The following is an 18,311-nucleotide window of genomic DNA, read 5'->3' as shown; positions in this document are numbered from 1 at the left end:
AATAGAAAGTCTATTCTTTAAAATAAGTTCTTATACGAAATCTTTAATTGAAAAATATGAACTCCTTGCAAGTGAACATCATAAACTTTAGGTAGTAGAGACTAGAAATAGGAACTCCTTGCAAGAATATGAAGTGGGCATCCACATGTTCCCGCTCTAATCACTACAGAAGATGCCATACTACCCATTCAAAATGAATGGTCCTTTGGGAGTGGAATATCAATCACCACCATGCCCCTATAAGACAATTTTATATACCAAACGCCATGATAAGATGATCTTTCGTGGGCTCTTTCACCCACGAGAATCGACTTTCCCCTTAAACTTTTCACCCCGAGAGAATCTCTACCTTACACTGCGAAAAAGATGATAAACTGAGCATAACATCTTAGACAGCTCCATTGATTTGATTGTCCTTGGGTGAAATGTGTCCCAAAAGAAAGGGGACCATAACATAGTAACAGGGACAACCATGTCTCACATACTTACAATGCTACAATGACAAAGAAGTACCTGATGCGCTCCTGTAGTAGAAGAATGAAAGCTCAACACAAGAACAACAGGGCTTAACATGTTGAAATGACTAGTCACGAACAGCTCTGACATTATTCTAGGGTGGAATCTCCAACTTATCATTAGCCTATACCACATTCAAGATAACAAATTCAAAAAGACCAATGGCTTGGACGTTATAATCCTCCCCATGTGAATTACCTACCAATTCTCTTTCTGAGCATAAGAGACAAGGAATAGATTAGAGGACACCTAATAGTTCACTTTTGAGCTGATATCTTCCTGCATTTTGAATGATGTACATGCTCATGACTGTTCATTGTTCTGACAGATTTGTCCTTTACTACATCTGCAATTTGTTCCAAAATATGTTATTTTATACCACACACTAATGCAAGTAGGAACGTATAATAACGCGGACAATTTTTTAACTATTGAAGAGTTTAGGTAAAACTATAGATTAGACAAGCACTTATGCCTTGATTATGGCGGGCTTAGTTGTTGTACATGTGACTCTTCATATGACAGTCAAGGAGTTGGAAACCGTTTTGGTCGACACGAGTTGTGTGTGTTCTGCGTCTGAAGTCCATTAGAAGTTGGGCATGTAGATCATGAGAAACCCACTTCATAATTACGCATAAAAAGATCATTTCATGGCCTGCGGAAAAGTTTAATATTGGATTCATTTGACGTTCTTCTTGTTGTAATGGGAGTGAGTTAAAGGCAGGTTGAGTAGAGGAGGAGCATTAGATCCGATACAGAATTCTATTCCGACCGGATGGGGAGAACACTTAATTTTTTCGACTTCAGTGGAGGGAGAAGACAGCCCAGTACTTATGGTGAGAAACCCATAAGCTCAAAATGCATTTTAATTTACATTGTGGGGTTTTATCCATTCTGTGTTTATTTGGGTAAGTTTGAATATATTTCGTTGGCTTGTTAATCTTACAAACGAAAGCTTTCTCACTGCACTGTTAAGAGAACCGGTCTTAGTAGTTGGGGGCTTGGACAGTCCCATTAGCGCTGAATCTAAGCAATGGCGGGATAAATCATGTACTATTAGGTAAATCCTACAAGGGCTCTGCCAAACATATTGTGACTAGGAAAATCCTAAGCAATGCTGGGCTAAAACATGTTATGAGAAAGTAAATCCTGACAATACTGTGCTAAGTCATCTTACGAAGAGGTAAATCCTAGCAAGCTTTAAATCCTGCTACTTAAAGGCTCATCTCATTACAAACACCTGCAAAGACTTTAATGTTAAAATTCTTGTCTAATTACTTGGGTAAATTTCAGTACCACTGTGTTCACAGACTGCTTTGTAACGTTAAGGTTGTGGTTGGGCAGTTCAGGTAAATCTTACTTGCGCTTCTTCTGATGGCTATGTTGTACTAAGGTATTAGTGCCGTTCTATGATGAGTCGCAGTAGTTACGTGTCCACAGCTTGTTATGTTCTGTTAGGAAGCTGCCCTGTTAAGGCAATCTTAGTACTGGGGTACCCACAGACTCAGTTAAGGTATAGTGATTTTTATTCTAACAATCACAGCGTTTCTCTGTCTTTGAGCACTTTTATAGATATTTAATTCTTTGGCTTACCCCGTCCGCGCTCTTGAGAAATGGTATCGACGAATTAAACCATTGTAGCTCATCGCAACGCTTGAAGAAGATATTGCCATCCGACGATGCATTTTGTTCTATAATGGACTCCCGCAGCTGGTTTTGGAATTAAAGTATCCATTAACCGAACTTGTGCTGCATACGGTAACGTAGCGCAGACATTTCAGTTGGGAGCGCCAGTTATCTTGGGTTCAATTGCAGTGATCGTGTAAAATTAAGCTGGATTTGAGCGGCTGTGAAATTTGTAAACCACATGGTTACGGCAATCTGAATGTTTAGTACCATGTGGATCTCTGAGGTATGGACGAATCAAATGTGAGGTTGTTTTAACCTTTCAGTCCGCGAAATTTGCAGTTTCCATGGCTGGGAGTAGGAAACTAAAGGCTATCTGCTGATCTACTTAGTATTCAACTCTCTGGCTTGAGAGAGAGGCTCAATATGATTAATCTGCAATGATGATGATATTTGGTTCAGAGAATCCCTGTAATAAACTTTTAGCTGCGGCTTATGTCAATCCACTGTCAATATCCGTTTGCTTTTCTCCTTGACAAATGCTATTCTGACTCCAACTTTGAGGTGTTAGTCTACCGACACGCTGTAATCCACAATGCATCTTTGGATCATGCGTCAAATTTGCAATCACCGCATCATCGGTGTGACTGAGTACACCAGAAGCGTAGTTTACCGTGAATGTGGATGGGATTTCATTTGTTTCTTCTTCAAAGTTCTGGTGGTTCCTTAACTGTTCTAATCTGTGCAAGTCTATGCCTATCATGCTCCTATGTGTGCCCAATATGCCTTTTAACCCTCTTCACATGATCTTTTTCAAGCAAAACCAATAATGATTATGACATTTAAGATCTGGCTAGCTCAGTAGCAACATACTGTGCTTTTATTGTCTAGTTGACTGTAACATCTTGAAAGCATATCTAATGGATGTCTGACTGTTCTAATTTCAATTCTTTGTATTTTTAATATTCTCTAACCTAGTGGTCCATCGAGGGGTACTACTTGATCTTTCCCAGCAACTGTTGCTGAGACAATCTGGGAATTCTTTACACTAATCTGATCCCATGCAGTTGATGCAACTTCTTTATTATTGTTGAAGAGGAAAACCAGAAAGCTTTACAGGAAGTTATGGGGAATAAAAGATTTTAAAAAAGGAATTTAAATAACCAAGGTCACTTGGTAAAAGAGTTGAAGGATGTGGTCACATGGTTAGGACCCTGGCATCTAAATTCACGGAGAGATAGGTTCCCTTTTATTTAGAAAAAATGTTGCTGGGGTTAAATGGAATCTCTTCCTGCTAAGTCGGAGTCTTGATATTTTTGCTTGCAGATTTTCTGTGGTTGCTTCTGGGGTGGGGCTGAAGCTTTTCACCCTACCAGTCGAGCAGATTTAATGCCCACATGGTAACATTGCAAGGGCTCAGCATATTATAGGTTTTTTAACAGTAATTTCTGGCTAACTTTTGGATAGATGAAGAGTTCATAGAACCAGCAACTTACCATAATTTCTCATCTAAACTTTCTCAGCTGTTATTATTCAAAATGATTGCAAAATCCATGATGCTGCCTGACTTGAAAAGGCCTATAAATTTTCTAAGCAGCACTTGTTTATTTGGGGTGTCCCCCTCTGTGGGGCCATAACTTAAGTTGGCTAGGGAAAGCTCCAGGCCCTGTCCTTGCAACATGTTTTCTAATAACAAATTTGCCCTTCCTCACTGTTTATCTTGACACTTTTTTCTTCTCTATATTTGTTTTAGGAAGCTGCCATGGGGTTGGCTGTTTAGATCTCACGGTATTGGCTCCTTATGTGCCATTTTTTCATTTGTTTTGTTAAATGATTTGTGATTCATGGAAGGGATAATACTTGTTTAGTTTGCAATTTGAGTTGTTCTGGTTTTTCAGAGACTCGTAAACTGATTAATGTCACTATACTGTTGAACTTATTAAACAGTCTCTGTTCCATCAGAGATGATGGACAGTGGTCCAATCTGTAAGGGGCCAAATTTGTAATCAATACCTGGTCTTGCAAATTTCAGAGGTCATATGTTTTGCACAGATACTTTAAATTAGGGGCTGTTTTCTATTTATTTGCACTTGCATTATCTTTCGAGAGGAGATCAAAAAGTTAATATCTCATACTTAAGATAGTTCACTTGTGTTGATTTTGATCTTTGTAGTACACCAGTATTGAGTCTTTTCAAGTTTTTGTTGAATTGCTATATTTAGCTAATTCTGTTTGTTTTAATGTTTTTGAAGTGTAGACAGGTTGCAACTTTACAGTTGCAAATTTTTGTAGTTAGTTTCATGTAAACTATTTGACAGATTGTTTTTGTTGGACATCCTCAGACATCATCGGTAATTTAAGAGAGGAGAGAGAACCTTTGGATCTATTGTGTTCATTTCACTGGAAATAGTTTTTCTGTTTATGCAAAATCTATTTTCTTATGCTTTACATTAGTTTCTGATAATTCAAATTGTTATTGTATCCCCCAGTTAACATGATTAATTGGGAAATTTTGATTGATGAAGGCCTCTAAAATGGGGTGTTTGCTTTCTGAATAGTGAGTGTCATGTTCAATAACAAGCCAAAAATAGGAGTTTTTTGTTTTCATTGTCGAGATGTATTCTAATTCTCTGCATTTGAGTTGATTGTAAGAGACCGACACCCAATTTAACCACATTTGGTGTTTCTCAGTTGGCTGGAGATTTGTAGACATGATCTACATGTTTTTTAAAGGTTGAACTGTTCTTGTGCAAGTTGCACTCGTCAAGAGTTTTAAACTGCGAATTAACTAAATTATCATCTCTCTCTCTCTCTCTCTCTCTCTCTCTCTCTCTCTATCTATCTATAATTGAAAACAAAATTGAAAGTGATGGAGATAATTAGTAAACTTATATTGGTCATTATTAAGAGCATCAGGGTTATCGCTTAGTTTGATTGAACTGCAAGCAGCTATTGTGTTGTTCCCCTAGTTGCACTATGCAAAAAGTCCTGCGTAGGAGCTTCTTAATTCTTCCAAGAGATTGTGGAAATCTGTGCAATAGAAGCATTCATGCCAACAGATTAATTATTGTGTTCTGATTCTTCATTGCTCCCTTCTTTTTCTCAACTTGCTTATGTGACAAGAGCAACAAGGTGGAATGCACATAAAAACCAACTTCTCTACCTTTTTCACTGTCAACTGGTTGCACTTAATTGAATGGATAAAGGAGTATGTACTCCAATTCTGCAGTTTTCTGAGACTGGAGGGGAAGTCAATACAACATTTGCAATTGCAAATATAATATATGGCTATCAAAGAGAAGTAAGAAAGTTAGAAAACTAAACCTATGATATAAATTGATTGCAAGAGGCGGGAAAATCCGAAAAAGGCAAATTCTTGTTACGAGTTTTCTTTTCCACTAATTTTGGCCAAAAACACCCACTTTAATATGCTATTCCTTTAACTCTCAAGTTGAAGCTGCACACAAGGTTACAAAAATAAAATATTCTAAGGACTATGAAAGAAAACAGCATAAGAGCATATCATAAAACCATGTAAACATTCTAGGTGTTTGATAATACAAAATAGAGATCAGAAAAGAAAAAACTGGAAATGGTTACTTGTTGAAATCAAAAAACAATGATTCATGTTTATTGCATGGATGTTCTACCTTGATGAACATTCCATCAAATTCCATAGGACAGTCAATTTTTTTTTCTTTAGGGATGATAATGAATGAGTCCATATATTTTTATTTGTTTGCGATTCTTGAATGGATGATCAATAAAGTTGTGTGAGACTGACTTGCATGATGCTACCAACCCAGTTGCTTTAGTTTGGAATTGTTATGTTGAATATCAATTTAAGTGTAGGTTCCATTTAAAATCAATTTGGATGCTTTACATAGAAATCAGTTACATTGTTTTTGTGGGATTTTAGTTTTGTTGGAGTATTCAATATTCAACTCATCAGTCAGTAACCATTCCTGTCTGTTTGTCATGAATAGTCATTTGTTCTGTGACCTTTCAATTATGTAAATTACTAAATTTGTAATAGCTACAATGCTGTGGGATTTACTTCTTATTAGGTAATTCTAAACCGATCCATCAGTTCTGGCCATTGAGCATTATAAAGTAGGAAGTTTAGTTGAACTAAGATTTGAATGTTACTTTAATATTTTGATAATGGAAGCTTTTTTCAATCGTCACATTCCCACATTTATGTCAAGAATCATTGTACTGATAGTTTTCTTTGTAGAGCTCATTTCTATGATGCTTGGATTTGAGCGCTGATATTGATGATTTTCAGTTTTTCTTTTCTTTGTGTTTGTTTGTATGGTTTGGTTCCAGATATTGTTATTATTTGGAGATAAAATTAATATAGAATCGAAATTCCATTGGGGTTTTCATATTGTGGTTCAATTCTTTGGGTTTCAAAAGGGTTTATTATATATTCTGTTGTATTGGAGGATAACAAATTTGTGAATCTATCTCAATGACATTTTGCTCCTGCAGTTTATCTTTGATTTGAATTTCTGATAGAGATGGATCGCAGTTGTATTCTGACCTTTTCTGTTGTTTATTAAATTATAGATTTGAAAGTTCCCAGAAATTGTTCAGATGTCTCAAACGAAACATCCACAGGATATATGAGCAATGATGTCAACAGGCAAGAGAAACAAGTAAGCATTATTTATAATACTGTTGGTATTTTTAACAATTATGCATCCAACAGCAAAGACAAGCAAAAATAACAGGGAAAGCTATCAAAACAAAACATTCATAGTTTAAGTTTATTGATGAATCCAGTCTGTTTTATAATCTAGAATAATGGATGTTAAAGTATGCCTCAAGGAATATAGTTACTGGGTCAACCATCAGATAATATAGGATGTTCAATTCATCCAAATTTTCAGTGGTAGTATTAGCGTAGTCACTTTGGAGACAATTGAGTACTTTAAATTTGGATCGTATGTGTGTAATAGTGGTTTGCAGGGTCCACGTTCGAATGTATGTGTAAAATTGTAATGCCTAGAATTTACAAGTATCTTTACTGGTAAATTCTGTTTCTTAGATCCCTAGGAACATAGCTAGCAGTTGTATTTTTTACTTATAGATTATGCAAATTTTGACTATTGCATTTGAAATATTCAGTTCACATACGAAATGACGAAGGCCTCTGCTGCAAAGAAGAAAGCTGTTGGCATGCCCATGAAAACATTGATAGCTCAAGAAATGTCAAGAAAAGAGACAGATTCTAAATGCCGTACACCCAGTGTTATTGCTCGTCTTATGGGACTCGATGCATTGCCAACAGAGTCACTTTTAACAAATCAAACAAAAGAAGCAGAAAATAATACAAAAAAGAAGCAATCCTGGAAGCAGCAACAACAGTCCAAGACCACAGTGGATGTTAGAGATTCTTCACAAAAAGCAAAGGATTCAGAAAGAAAACCCAGCCAGCATATTTCTTCTGCCAAATCTCAGCAACGTGCTGTTGATAAACCAGATGGTGAAATGGTTCCCCAAGATAATCCTTATTCATATACTTCACATAAAATGCAACAGCAAAAATTCAAGAAAGATTTTGAAACTTGGCAAGCCTCAAAGGTTCGAGATAATCCAGTTTCCATTGAGACAGAAAAACTAAGTATGCAGACAGTTGGCAAACAAATGTTTAAGTATGAAAAATTGAATGAGGAAAAGATGGCCCTTGTACGTAAAAAGTTCATGGATGCTAAGCGTCTTGCAACTGATGTGAATCTTCAGAAGTCCAAAGAGTTTCTTGATGCAGTAGAAATCTTGCAATCAAACAAAGATGCATTTCTGGAATTTCTTGAACAACCAAATGCATTGTTGGCGAAGCAAGTTAGAGATTCAGAGTTCAGTTCACAGTCTCAATCCCAATCAAAACATATTACTGTATTGAAGTCATCTAATGCAATAAGAACAAGCCAATGGTTGAAGGGGGATAATAATAGGGAAAGTTCTCTCAAGAAGCGGGCACAAAGTGAGAAGAATCCGAGAAAACAGAAGGGACAAAGAGATTCTGGTGAAAAGAAGGAAATGCATGAAGTATGGGGCTTACCTCCATCAAGACCTGCATCAGTGTGCTCGTTACCTGATCAATACAAGCAGTTGCATTCAAGTGGCAGAAACAGTTCTGGATCTTTGCCAACTAGGATAGTTGTCTTGAAGCCTGGTCCCGGAAGGGTACAAACTCTTCAATCTGATTCAACCCCAAGCTACTCTCCACAGTATCAAACTTGCACCAGAGATTCTAAAGAAATTGAAAGAACTAAAATGCAAGATCATCTGCAAGGAGTCCGTATACGCCTTGAAATGGAGATCAGAAAGAATAGTAAGGATAAATCTAATATGAATATCAAGAAGGATGTTGAGAAAGAATTTGGCAATGAACCCATATATCATAGGGAAATTACACGACATCTGAGGCAAAATTTAGCCAGGGATGTTATGAAAGATGCACCTGCAGAAGTCTTAACATCGTTGACTGATTCTTCTGGGAATATTTCACACAGCAGATCAGAAAGTGGCTATGAAGATGTGGATCAAGAGGTTTATACACCTGTTTCAAAACTTTCGTGGGACTCTTTAGATAGATTCAGTCTTCCATCACCTTCTGTTAGTGCACTGTCCGATTCTTCTGAATCTACAGTTAACAGAGAGGCTAAGAGGCGTCTATTAGAGAGGTGGAAATCAACACATAGGAATGTAGAGGAGCAGCAGCAACGAGTTCCAAGCACATTAGCAGAAATGCTTTCTCTTCCAGAACGAAAGAATCGGGTGTCAGGTTCAAAAAGCCTTAAAGAAAATGGTAAAGCTATTATGTCTGCCAAAGAATGTGAAGTACATGACATACTGAAATCAGAAAGGAAAAATAAAAAAGCAGTAAGACCTGAAGGAGCTGCAGATTGGGAAGGCTCATTGGTTCAAAGGAATGAAGACGCTGATGGTAATGTATCATCCAGGAATTTCCAGAGATCAAGGTCAGTTCCAGTGTCATCTACAGCTTATGATGGAGGCATTGTTGAGATGCAATGGAAGGCTCCAATTCTTGATGCTAGAAATATGCATGCCATTGATTATGAAAGGTCAAGCAGTAGCCTTTCTGCAGAGTCAATAAAGTCCAAGACTGATAAATCCATGTCAAAGGGAAAAGATTCCAGTATAAAATGCAACTTTTTAACAAGAGGGAAATGGTCAAACAATAAAAAGCCCAACTCTCTGGATTTTATGCACCCCAGTCATAATCTCCAGATGCAATCAGATAAGGAGCTGTCCATTTCCATGGAGCAAAGGGCAGAGGAATTGGACCAATGTAAAGAGATAATGGGACCATTTCACACTTTGTCACAACAGGAATCTTGTGAAGTCTTGAGAGATGCTCCAGAAGAGATTACTGAAACAGATGATTGTTCAGTAGGTGCCATAAGTGAGAACTCGGGCTTAGATGAAGTTAGTTATAAACAACCTATTTTTGAATCATCTGTCAAAGAACCCATTCCTTTTGAACGCCAAGAGATGTTATGTTGCATTGGTGCTGATTACAATACTGGGGTATGTTTAGTTTTGTTTGTTACTTTTGTATCTAATTTTAAATACCTTTCTAGGTTTGCATATATGTTTATAGAATTCAATAGAATGGTCTTACTCGAACATAATTCATGTTCATTTTCTGTGGTTTCTGATATTAGCCCATGGAATTGGTTTAATGTGACTAGGCAATTTCATCAGTAGTGCAACCAGAATTTCCTTCACCTTGCAGTCCAATAAAGAAATTGCCTGTATTTGAGAAACATGTCCCAGAAATCAATATTGATAAAGGTGAACATCCAAGTCCAGTGTCTGTTCTTGATTGTCCTTTCCAAGAAGATTTTTCCAGCCCAAATGAGTTCAAAGAAATAAGTTCAAATCTTCATGGTATGTGAGATTTTGTTATCAGCTTAATTTTTTTTCCAATGAAATCTAGAGCATGTCTCATGTAATGTACACATTTTGAATTTATATATTCAGCAGTTCTGATTCCCGTGCTTATGTTTCAGAACTGCGCTTACAACTTCATCTACTCAAGTGTGAGGGGTCAGAAAGGCCAGTGCATAGGTCTGAAAATTTCCTACATGGGGACAACTTACATTTCAAAGGTCATAAAATTGGAGATGAGGAAATTGCAAGGGAAAATACTTGCAACACGCCATCAGAGGCTGGAACACCCCATACGTCCAAGAGTATATTTTCTGCCATTGAAAAGTTTAATATTGAATCTCTAAGAATGGATGGTATTTGTTGTTCAGAGGAACAGTTGCCTGATCTACTATATGTTAGAGATGTACTTGTTTCTTCTGGTTTCATTGGGGATTCTAATACAATTTTTGCTAGATGGCATTCCCCCAGCAATCCATTGGATCCCCATTTGTTTGGTAAGTTAGAAGGTTTGTATAAGGACACGACACCATCTGAAAGGAATTTCAGCGGCATTGAGTTCGCTGAGGTAAGTGCGTCCATTGGAATAAAGGCTCACAGAAGCAGGTCAGAACGCCATCTCCTATATGACTGCATAAATGAAGTAGTATTGGAAATATTAGGATCATTTCTTAATTATCATTCCTGGGTGAGGCCAACAAAAATGAACCTTAAGCCTATGGCTGCTGGTAAGCAGCTATTGAAAGAGACATGGACAAGAATTAGTTATCACCTTTATCCACAGGCAGAAGTTTGCCACACTTTAGAAAACCTTGTAACAAATGATTTGTCTAGAGAAACTGTGTGGATGGAGTTGAAAGGCGACATTGAGCTCACAGGACACGAAATAGAGAGAGCAATATTTAATGACTTGATTGAAGGTATTCTTTGTGATCTTGTATCATAGGGAATGGACAGTAGTTGTTACTCATTATGTCTATATTGTATTTTTCTTTACATTGTGATATAATTGACCAATATATTCAACGAGGCCTGTATCCACGACATTGTATGAAAAGAGATTATAAAAAAATGATGCCATAGCAGCTAAGCTGCACGCATCTGAGTATGGTTTGAGGGCCTTCTTATTTCTTAAATGAGACTCTTTGAGCAAAGGTATTAGAGTTGGGAGTCACTGAATAAAATGATATGGTTGGATGATTTAGAGAAACGGTTTTGCTTTCTAGAACCTAACTTGTTTCTAGGCTTATAATCTTTGAGCACATTTAATTAGCTGGGGTAAATAAATTTGTTTTTGGCAATTGTTCACTGTTTAACCCCATTTTTCGACATATTTCTACTCAAAGCAACTGTCATTTACATTCGATAGGATGAAAAACTGTTAATTGCAACAACCTTTTTGTATATGCGAAGTTACCCAACAGTTTGACATTCACATGCTCACAGGCCCGCTTTTAAGATAAAAGGAATAATAATTTATTTTGATGTGAAGTTAAACAAGCAGCCTTCCTGGCCCGCCTTTAAGATAAAGGAATAATCATTTGTTTTGATGTGAAGTTAAACAAGCAGGCTTCTTGTTATAAAGATAGTTGTTATACCTTAGGTGTCATATGATTATTTTGCTATTGTGATTATTGCAAAAAACTTAGCATGCACATACCTTATAGATATATGCATCCTTTTCAAATGTTGCGTTACTAAAACCTTGAACGTATGCACAGGTTGTTAATTTTGTCAACATATAATTTCTCTAAACGGAGCAATGCTGTACACTAAATTAGAATTTACGACCCACGATGAAACTATCTTCTTTGTAGTCTGATTTCTCATATTTTGTGTTGAGCAAGGTGTATTTTACGTTGAAGGAAATTCAAGATTTCCTTTCTTCTCTAATGCGGAAGTCTTTCACACTTTCAAGATGGTTTGTGAACCTGATCAATTGGGGATTATATTATGACAATAAATCAAGGGGCAGTTTATTTGTATCGATTCAACATCTTTGACCAATTGCAGTCGCAGTTTGTTTCTGTTTGCTCGGAACAGCCTAACGTGTTATTAATTTATTGCGGACTCAAGATAGGATGCCTGATGCTTGGCATTCTTTAGGATGGAATATCATCCAAGGTCACTTGTACGGGGGCATATCAACTAGCAACGAGTTGTAGTTGAGGGTAGCTTTAGAAGCCAATTACGATCTCAGTCTATATAAAGCGCACACAAAATTTCCTGTAAAGTATGCTTTCTCTAAACAAAGTCTAGTCTGTTGATATTATAAATGTTGGACTTATTACATTAAATTATCTTAGTTTCTAAGATTAGATTAAATAAATAAATTAGTTCAATATTTAGTTGCTGGGAAGTTATTCCCATAAGTAGTTTTTAAAAGAAAAATAAGACTACATATTCATGGACAATATAATATTATAATATCTGTACAATAAATTTCAAACCCCTCTTCAATAAAATTCACAGAAGTTAGGGTTTGGTTATCCAAAATCCATTAACATCACTCTTCTCCCCATCGATCAACCCGCTCTGATTCCAAATGAAAGTGCTAAAGTATAGAAATGATTGATATTATAGATTCAGATTTTTATTGGATACATTCGGATACAAACTGAATTAATTACATTGATAGCTGAATAACTTTATGATTGTTTTTTATTAGGAATAAAATATAAAATAGGGATCAGTTGTAGATTACATGCATCACTCAGTTTTCAATTACTTATTTGTTCTACAGTATTGTTTGCTAAACAATGGATAAATTAATTACAATTCCCAAATTTGAAGGGCCTGAGTTTCACACATGGCGAATTAAGATACAATTGCTTTTGATTGAAAAAGATCTATGGGACATTGTTAATGGAATTATTTAGAAACCCCAATATGCAGATGAAATAACAAAGTGGATGGCTAAAGATCACAGGGCCTTTGCATTGATTGGACTTGGTCTATCAAATGCATATTTGCACCATATTGATCTTTCAAAGACTTCAAAAGAAATATGGGATGGGCTTAACGTCTTGTTTGGTTCATAGGTTTCTAGTGCGAAAATATCCATAAAACAAAAGTTGTTTAGGTTGAAGATGAATCAAGGTGATAACATTGTTCAACATATAAGTACTTTTCATTCACTTCTTAATCAACTTGCAGGTGTGAACTCTAAAGTTGTTGATGATGATGCCAAAGGAATCCTACCTAGTAGCATGCCTTCAAGCTTTGATCATAATGTTTTCACTTTGAACAAAATGAATCCTAGCCTAGAAACTATAATTTCCATCTTTAATTGATGGAGGAAACAAAGCTTATAAGAGTCATAATTTTATTGAGGATTGTGCTTTATTTGCTAGAAAGAAATCTAGTGTTCTTGGTAGATAAGATAAGATAAGATAATATTAATGTCCAATAAGAGACTTGAAATATTCCAAGTGGATATTTACTTTGTTGTTGCTATAAATTTTATTTAAATGATTATGTTTTTATGTAAGTGTTTTAATTATCTTGTAGAACTAGACGAAAGTTGCAGAAGGAATGATTTTATTTGATATTTTTTGAATAACTTGGTATATTGTAAAGGTAGTAACAACAACAAACAAATAACAATAACAATAGCTTGATACAAGCATATGAAATTCTGTAAATGCTTTTATCTGTACCAATAAGTTTGATATCAAAACTAATAAAGTTTGGTACCTTAAATACAATTAGCATTTGAAATAAGAAGCTGCTAAGAATTGCGATCTTCAATAATTATGCCCACAAAATCCAACACCTAGCTGGTACAGAACTGCACAAATTTGCTCACAATGATCAATGCCCAGAATGATGCAATTTGTGGAATGCTGCAAAGCTAGTCTTCACTTTCCCACGCCAATGATATGAACTGCTGTAGGAACTCCACCAATGTTGAAACCTTGTGCAAGAATCAACAAATCCAATCTAGTTGAGGGCTACGTCCCAACTCAATCAACTCTCAGCCTAGGGTTTGACGTCTTACTGAGGGAATGCTCAAATTAGAGCCAAACGCCAAATTATGTTTTCCAAAATGTTCAAAGATACTTTTCCTTTCCTTATATTGCCCTTATATCATCTTCTCATGTATTTCGAACCCTGAAAGGAACCCTAAAAGTAATACTCGATAACTTTATAATATAAAGTTATATTCTTTAATAATTGGCGCCCAAGTGCTTGAAAATCATTATTTCACCAATAAGAATAATTCCAAGTGTCAAAAAGGTCCCTGAAGATGATAATTAAATAAAAGAGGCTGAGCTCTTTCCAACAAACTATCACATGATGGCAAAACTCACCAAATGGACCCAGAAAACTCATTATTCCCTAGTGGCTAAAAATTTAGCCTTATTTAAATTATTAAAATGCTAATTTAGGAGAATATTTAAATATTTTTCAAATAGCGAACTAATAGCCAAAACACCTCTACAAGGTGAAACTGAACTTGTCACCTCTTGTGATTAATGCCAGATAATTTGAAATAACTTGCAGTTTCATCCCTCAAAAATAGGGACACTCCTAAAAAATAGGAACATCTCTGAATCTCGTGAAACTGAAACCATAGAATGATCTCGTAGAGACTCAAGACTTTAACCTATCTCCACCTTCTAAAATGTAGGAAACTCCTCCTACAATTAAGGAACTGCTCTCAACTGCCCTCCTATTATCTGAAACTCCAGATTTGAACATTGTATACCTTGACTGAGTCTCTAAACACCACTGCCAACCTACGAGACCCCATAATAGGCTAACTCTCATGTCACTACTAGACAAAGCTAAAGAGGGGACATGACAAGACCACAACACGGGTCTATGGGATTGGGAGCTTACAACCAAGAAGATAGCACCAAATGGAACACCAAACGGTGCCGATAAAAGAGCAAGCACAAAATTTAAAATAGAAGATGAAGAAGAGAGCAAGAGTCACCTCGAATAGGATTAAGGTTTAGGGATCCTTCCTCAAACGGAATAAGAGAACTAAAATGTTTTTATTATCAGCAAAATGGACATGTACAGATGAATTGTTTTCAGCAGGCCAAAGATCTTATCGATGGGAAGTTGAAGAAAAACACAACCTTTGTTGCAATTGAAGGTGAGACACTTTTGTGATTTTGCAATACATACAAATAATGATGATTGTGATAGTCCACCTGAAATTGATACAATATTTGTGCGTTACAAAATAACAAATAAGTAAATAGGAGGTTGGAGGTTGGGAGATTTTTATCATCTCAAGCTAGCTTCTTGCTTAGAGATGATTACTGCATGAGAAGCACCTATATGTGTCTCTGAAGAGGAGAGGGGGACTTGGCAACATGATTGTCCTTCCATAGAGCAAGGGGGGGCAAGAGTTGAAGAAGATTTGATGAGCACTTAAGGTGGCATTAGAGACAGTCGGAGGAGACGTCGACTTTTAGAGGAAAGGCGTCCATGTGCAGACATATCAGTGGTGATTGTTTCTACGACAATGAAGGTGACATTAGACACACTCGAAGGAGATGTGAAATTTTGGAGGAACTATGTCTCATTGTGCAAGGAGGTGGGAACAATCTTATTATGAGGACAACTTCAGGATTTGAGGATTTGCAATCTGAAGTTGCAAAGAGAAAATCTACTTCAATAAGCAAAGATCGGTGAAAGCATTTCATCAAAGTTTTCAAAGGAAGAATATTGGTGAAGCAGCTTCATCAAAGTTTCTAGTGTTGTGTTAAAACCTTTGCAACTTTCTCTCAACTTTCACTTTTGTTGGATTAATGTAATAAGGGGGGAATGTGGGACTTATTACATTAAATTAGGTTAGTTTCTAAGATTAGATTAAATAAATAAATTAGTTCAATATTTAGTTGCTGAAAAGTTATTTCCATAAGTAATTTTTACGGAAAAATAAGGTTATATAAAGTTATTTAGATATCAATGTAATTAATTCAGTTTGTATCAGAATGTATCCAATGAAAATCTGAATCTATAATATCAATCATTTCTATACTTTATTCAATAAACTTATCTAGTTTTGTTTTATATGCAACTATGCGTGTGTCAATTGTGCATAATTTCTCTGTGCTTATTTTTCTGGTAAACATGCAGCTTTTGTTAAAAAATCTCTACACTATCATAGTTATCTCTTGTCAAAAATGAAAACTCTGCCTAGAACAATTGAGGCAAAGCATAAAGGTATAATATTTGAACTTCCATAGACCTAGATTATAGAAGATTGTACCCACAATCAACAGCAAAGGAAGACTGGAATCCATTCCCAATTATAAGGGTTCAACGGAAGCTGTTCGTGGCTTCTGTCCCCACTTACACAGGAGATTGTGGCCAAGAAAACCTTGCGCCAAACAGCACCTCGCCAAAACCAAGCAATTTTGGCAAAATTTGCTTTAAAATATTGAATCAGTGAATTCGTAAGATAAGCTGAGAACTATACTTACCTTATGTTGCTATGCATCGTTTCTTATCCAGGAACGCAATGGCAGACGATCTTATCGTATGCCAAATGTTTCTGATCATCTGGATCCTTCGAAAAAGAGAACCTCACCAGCAAACTGAGCTTGACTAAATTCAACTTCGGCATTGGAAATAGCACGGACAAGACAGTTGTGGTGCAAATTATTATTAGATGGAACAAAGATGAAAAAACTCTTACAGTTGAAACTAAATAAAGGGGTACTACTTTGTTCGGCTAGGATTTAAATAACAAAGTAGAATGAATATCCTGTTACTTTTAAGGAATGTTATATTACTTGTGAAGAACAGCTTAATTTTTCTTTATATGAAATTGAAATCTGAATGGGCCTAATTTTTCTTTATATGGAACTGATTAACCTGTCATTACATGAAATTGCACCTTGCTAGGATGGCACTAGTAAGACACAATGGAACAATTTGTCGGTATAAAATCTTTGTGAATGAGGTCGAGTAATTGAAGAATGTCGGTTTCCTTTCTAATCTAGATGCAAGATATTGATCCACTTCAATATTAAACAATTCTATAGATAAATCTGTTCTATCAACTTCGAGGAGGAAAGGTTCAAAAAAAAATGTGTGAAAAAAAAAAAGCGTGGCAATGCACCGAGATTATGTGATCCTTCTTGTCCAAAATATTACAATACATCAATGAAAACAATCAATGGTGGTAATGCACCAAGATTACAACGTGTTTCTTCCTGTCCAAAACATTAGAATAGGTGAATGAAAACAACCCTACAACCGTAGTAATGCACCTAGATTACGGGCTTTTTCTTGTCCAAAACATTGCAATACATCAATGAGAATGACCAAAAGAATTTACACATTTCTCTATTTTACTATCTCGCAATACAATAATCAGAAGAATTTACACAATTCTCTATTTTACTATCTTCTAAGAAAGAAAAGGAAACATTCACAAATAACACAAAAAACTTAATTAACACACATATAAATAGAATGAACACATTCATGTCCAAAACATCACAATACATCAATGAGAACAACTAGAAGACTTTACACAATTCTCTATTTTACAATCTTATAGAGGAAGAAAAGGAAACATTCACAATTAACATTAGAAAAAACATAATTAACATACAAAATTAAAAAAATAGAAAGAATGCATTAAAAAATAAAGATGAGAGATTTACACAACATATCCAAAGGATGGGAGGGGTGAAAATGAGTTCTTTGAAAAAAAAATGACCCTTTTTGGAGAACTCCAAAAGCAATCCATTAGGAGCAATTACAAGATATTACAAAGTTGTCTTCAAAGCTATAGGTAAGGTTTTTGTTCTTAGCTCTTCTAAGCTTATAAAAAAGAGAATCGTAATCTAGTAGTACATAAATTGATCATAGACACATCGATATGACTTTTACTAAGTGATGGATTACCAACAAATTTCATGATTGACATATTTTGAGGAAAATTGGCTCAATGATCTTTTTGAGACATTCCACTGGGCCAAAGTGTTGGCATAACTGATGCAGTGATGGTAGATGATGTTTGGAGCTGTCATGATATAGATTTGGTTGCATGATGATAAGTTATTGTGTTGTCATTGATGTCAAGTATTGACCTAATTTTCCTAGTAGGTTGCTGAGTATAAAAGTAATGAATAAGGTGTTGTAGTGAGTTTTAGTGGTTGCTATCTTAATCAGAGTCTTAGGGTGTCTTTGGAAGTCAAATGCATGACCACTACTATTGATGTAAAAGTTAAGTAAGTTATAATCAAATGAAGGTTGACAATGCAACTGCT

The 18,311-nt window shown here is 35.8% G+C and overlaps 1 protein-coding gene across 1 annotated transcript; it reads left to right on the top strand.

Annotated features, from left to right (window-relative positions):
- Positions 1-891: 891 nt before the first annotated feature.
- LOC149554498 (uncharacterized) lies at positions 892-11,275 on the top strand. Its single transcript, XM_089828547.1, has 5 exons — positions 892-1,352; positions 6,715-6,803; positions 7,276-9,702; positions 9,867-10,065; positions 10,188-11,275. Exons 1-5 carry the CDS (start codon positions 1,292-1,294, stop codon positions 11,009-11,011), a joined length of 3,600 nt encoding a protein of 1,199 aa, XP_089684673.1. The 5' UTR covers positions 892-1,291; the 3' UTR covers positions 11,012-11,275.
- The last annotated feature ends 7,036 nt before the right edge of the window (positions 11,276-18,311 follow it).

Source organism: Cupressus sempervirens, chromosome 5 (assembly GCF_028749045.1).
Source record: "Cupressus sempervirens isolate cs-2001-9-10 chromosome 5, ASM2874904v1, whole genome shotgun sequence".
In the NCBI taxonomy this organism is placed as follows: domain Eukaryota; kingdom Viridiplantae; phylum Streptophyta; class Pinopsida; order Cupressales; family Cupressaceae; genus Cupressus; species Cupressus sempervirens.
The sequence above is the reverse complement of the archived record's forward strand: the minus strand, read 5'-3'. Positions and strand labels throughout refer to the sequence as shown.

Coding starts and splice junctions, on each gene's coding strand:
- LOC149554498 (XM_089828547.1), top strand. CDS start 1,292: ATGGGGAGAACACTTAATTTTTTCGACTTCAGTGGAGGGAGAAGACAG. Junction 6,804..7,275: donor TCAACAGGCAAGAGAAACAA/GTAAGCATTATT, acceptor TGAAATATTCAG/TTCACATACGAAATGACGAA. Junction 9,703..9,866: donor GTGCTGATTACAATACTGGG/GTATGTTTAGTT, acceptor TAATGTGACTAG/GCAATTTCATCAGTAGTGCA.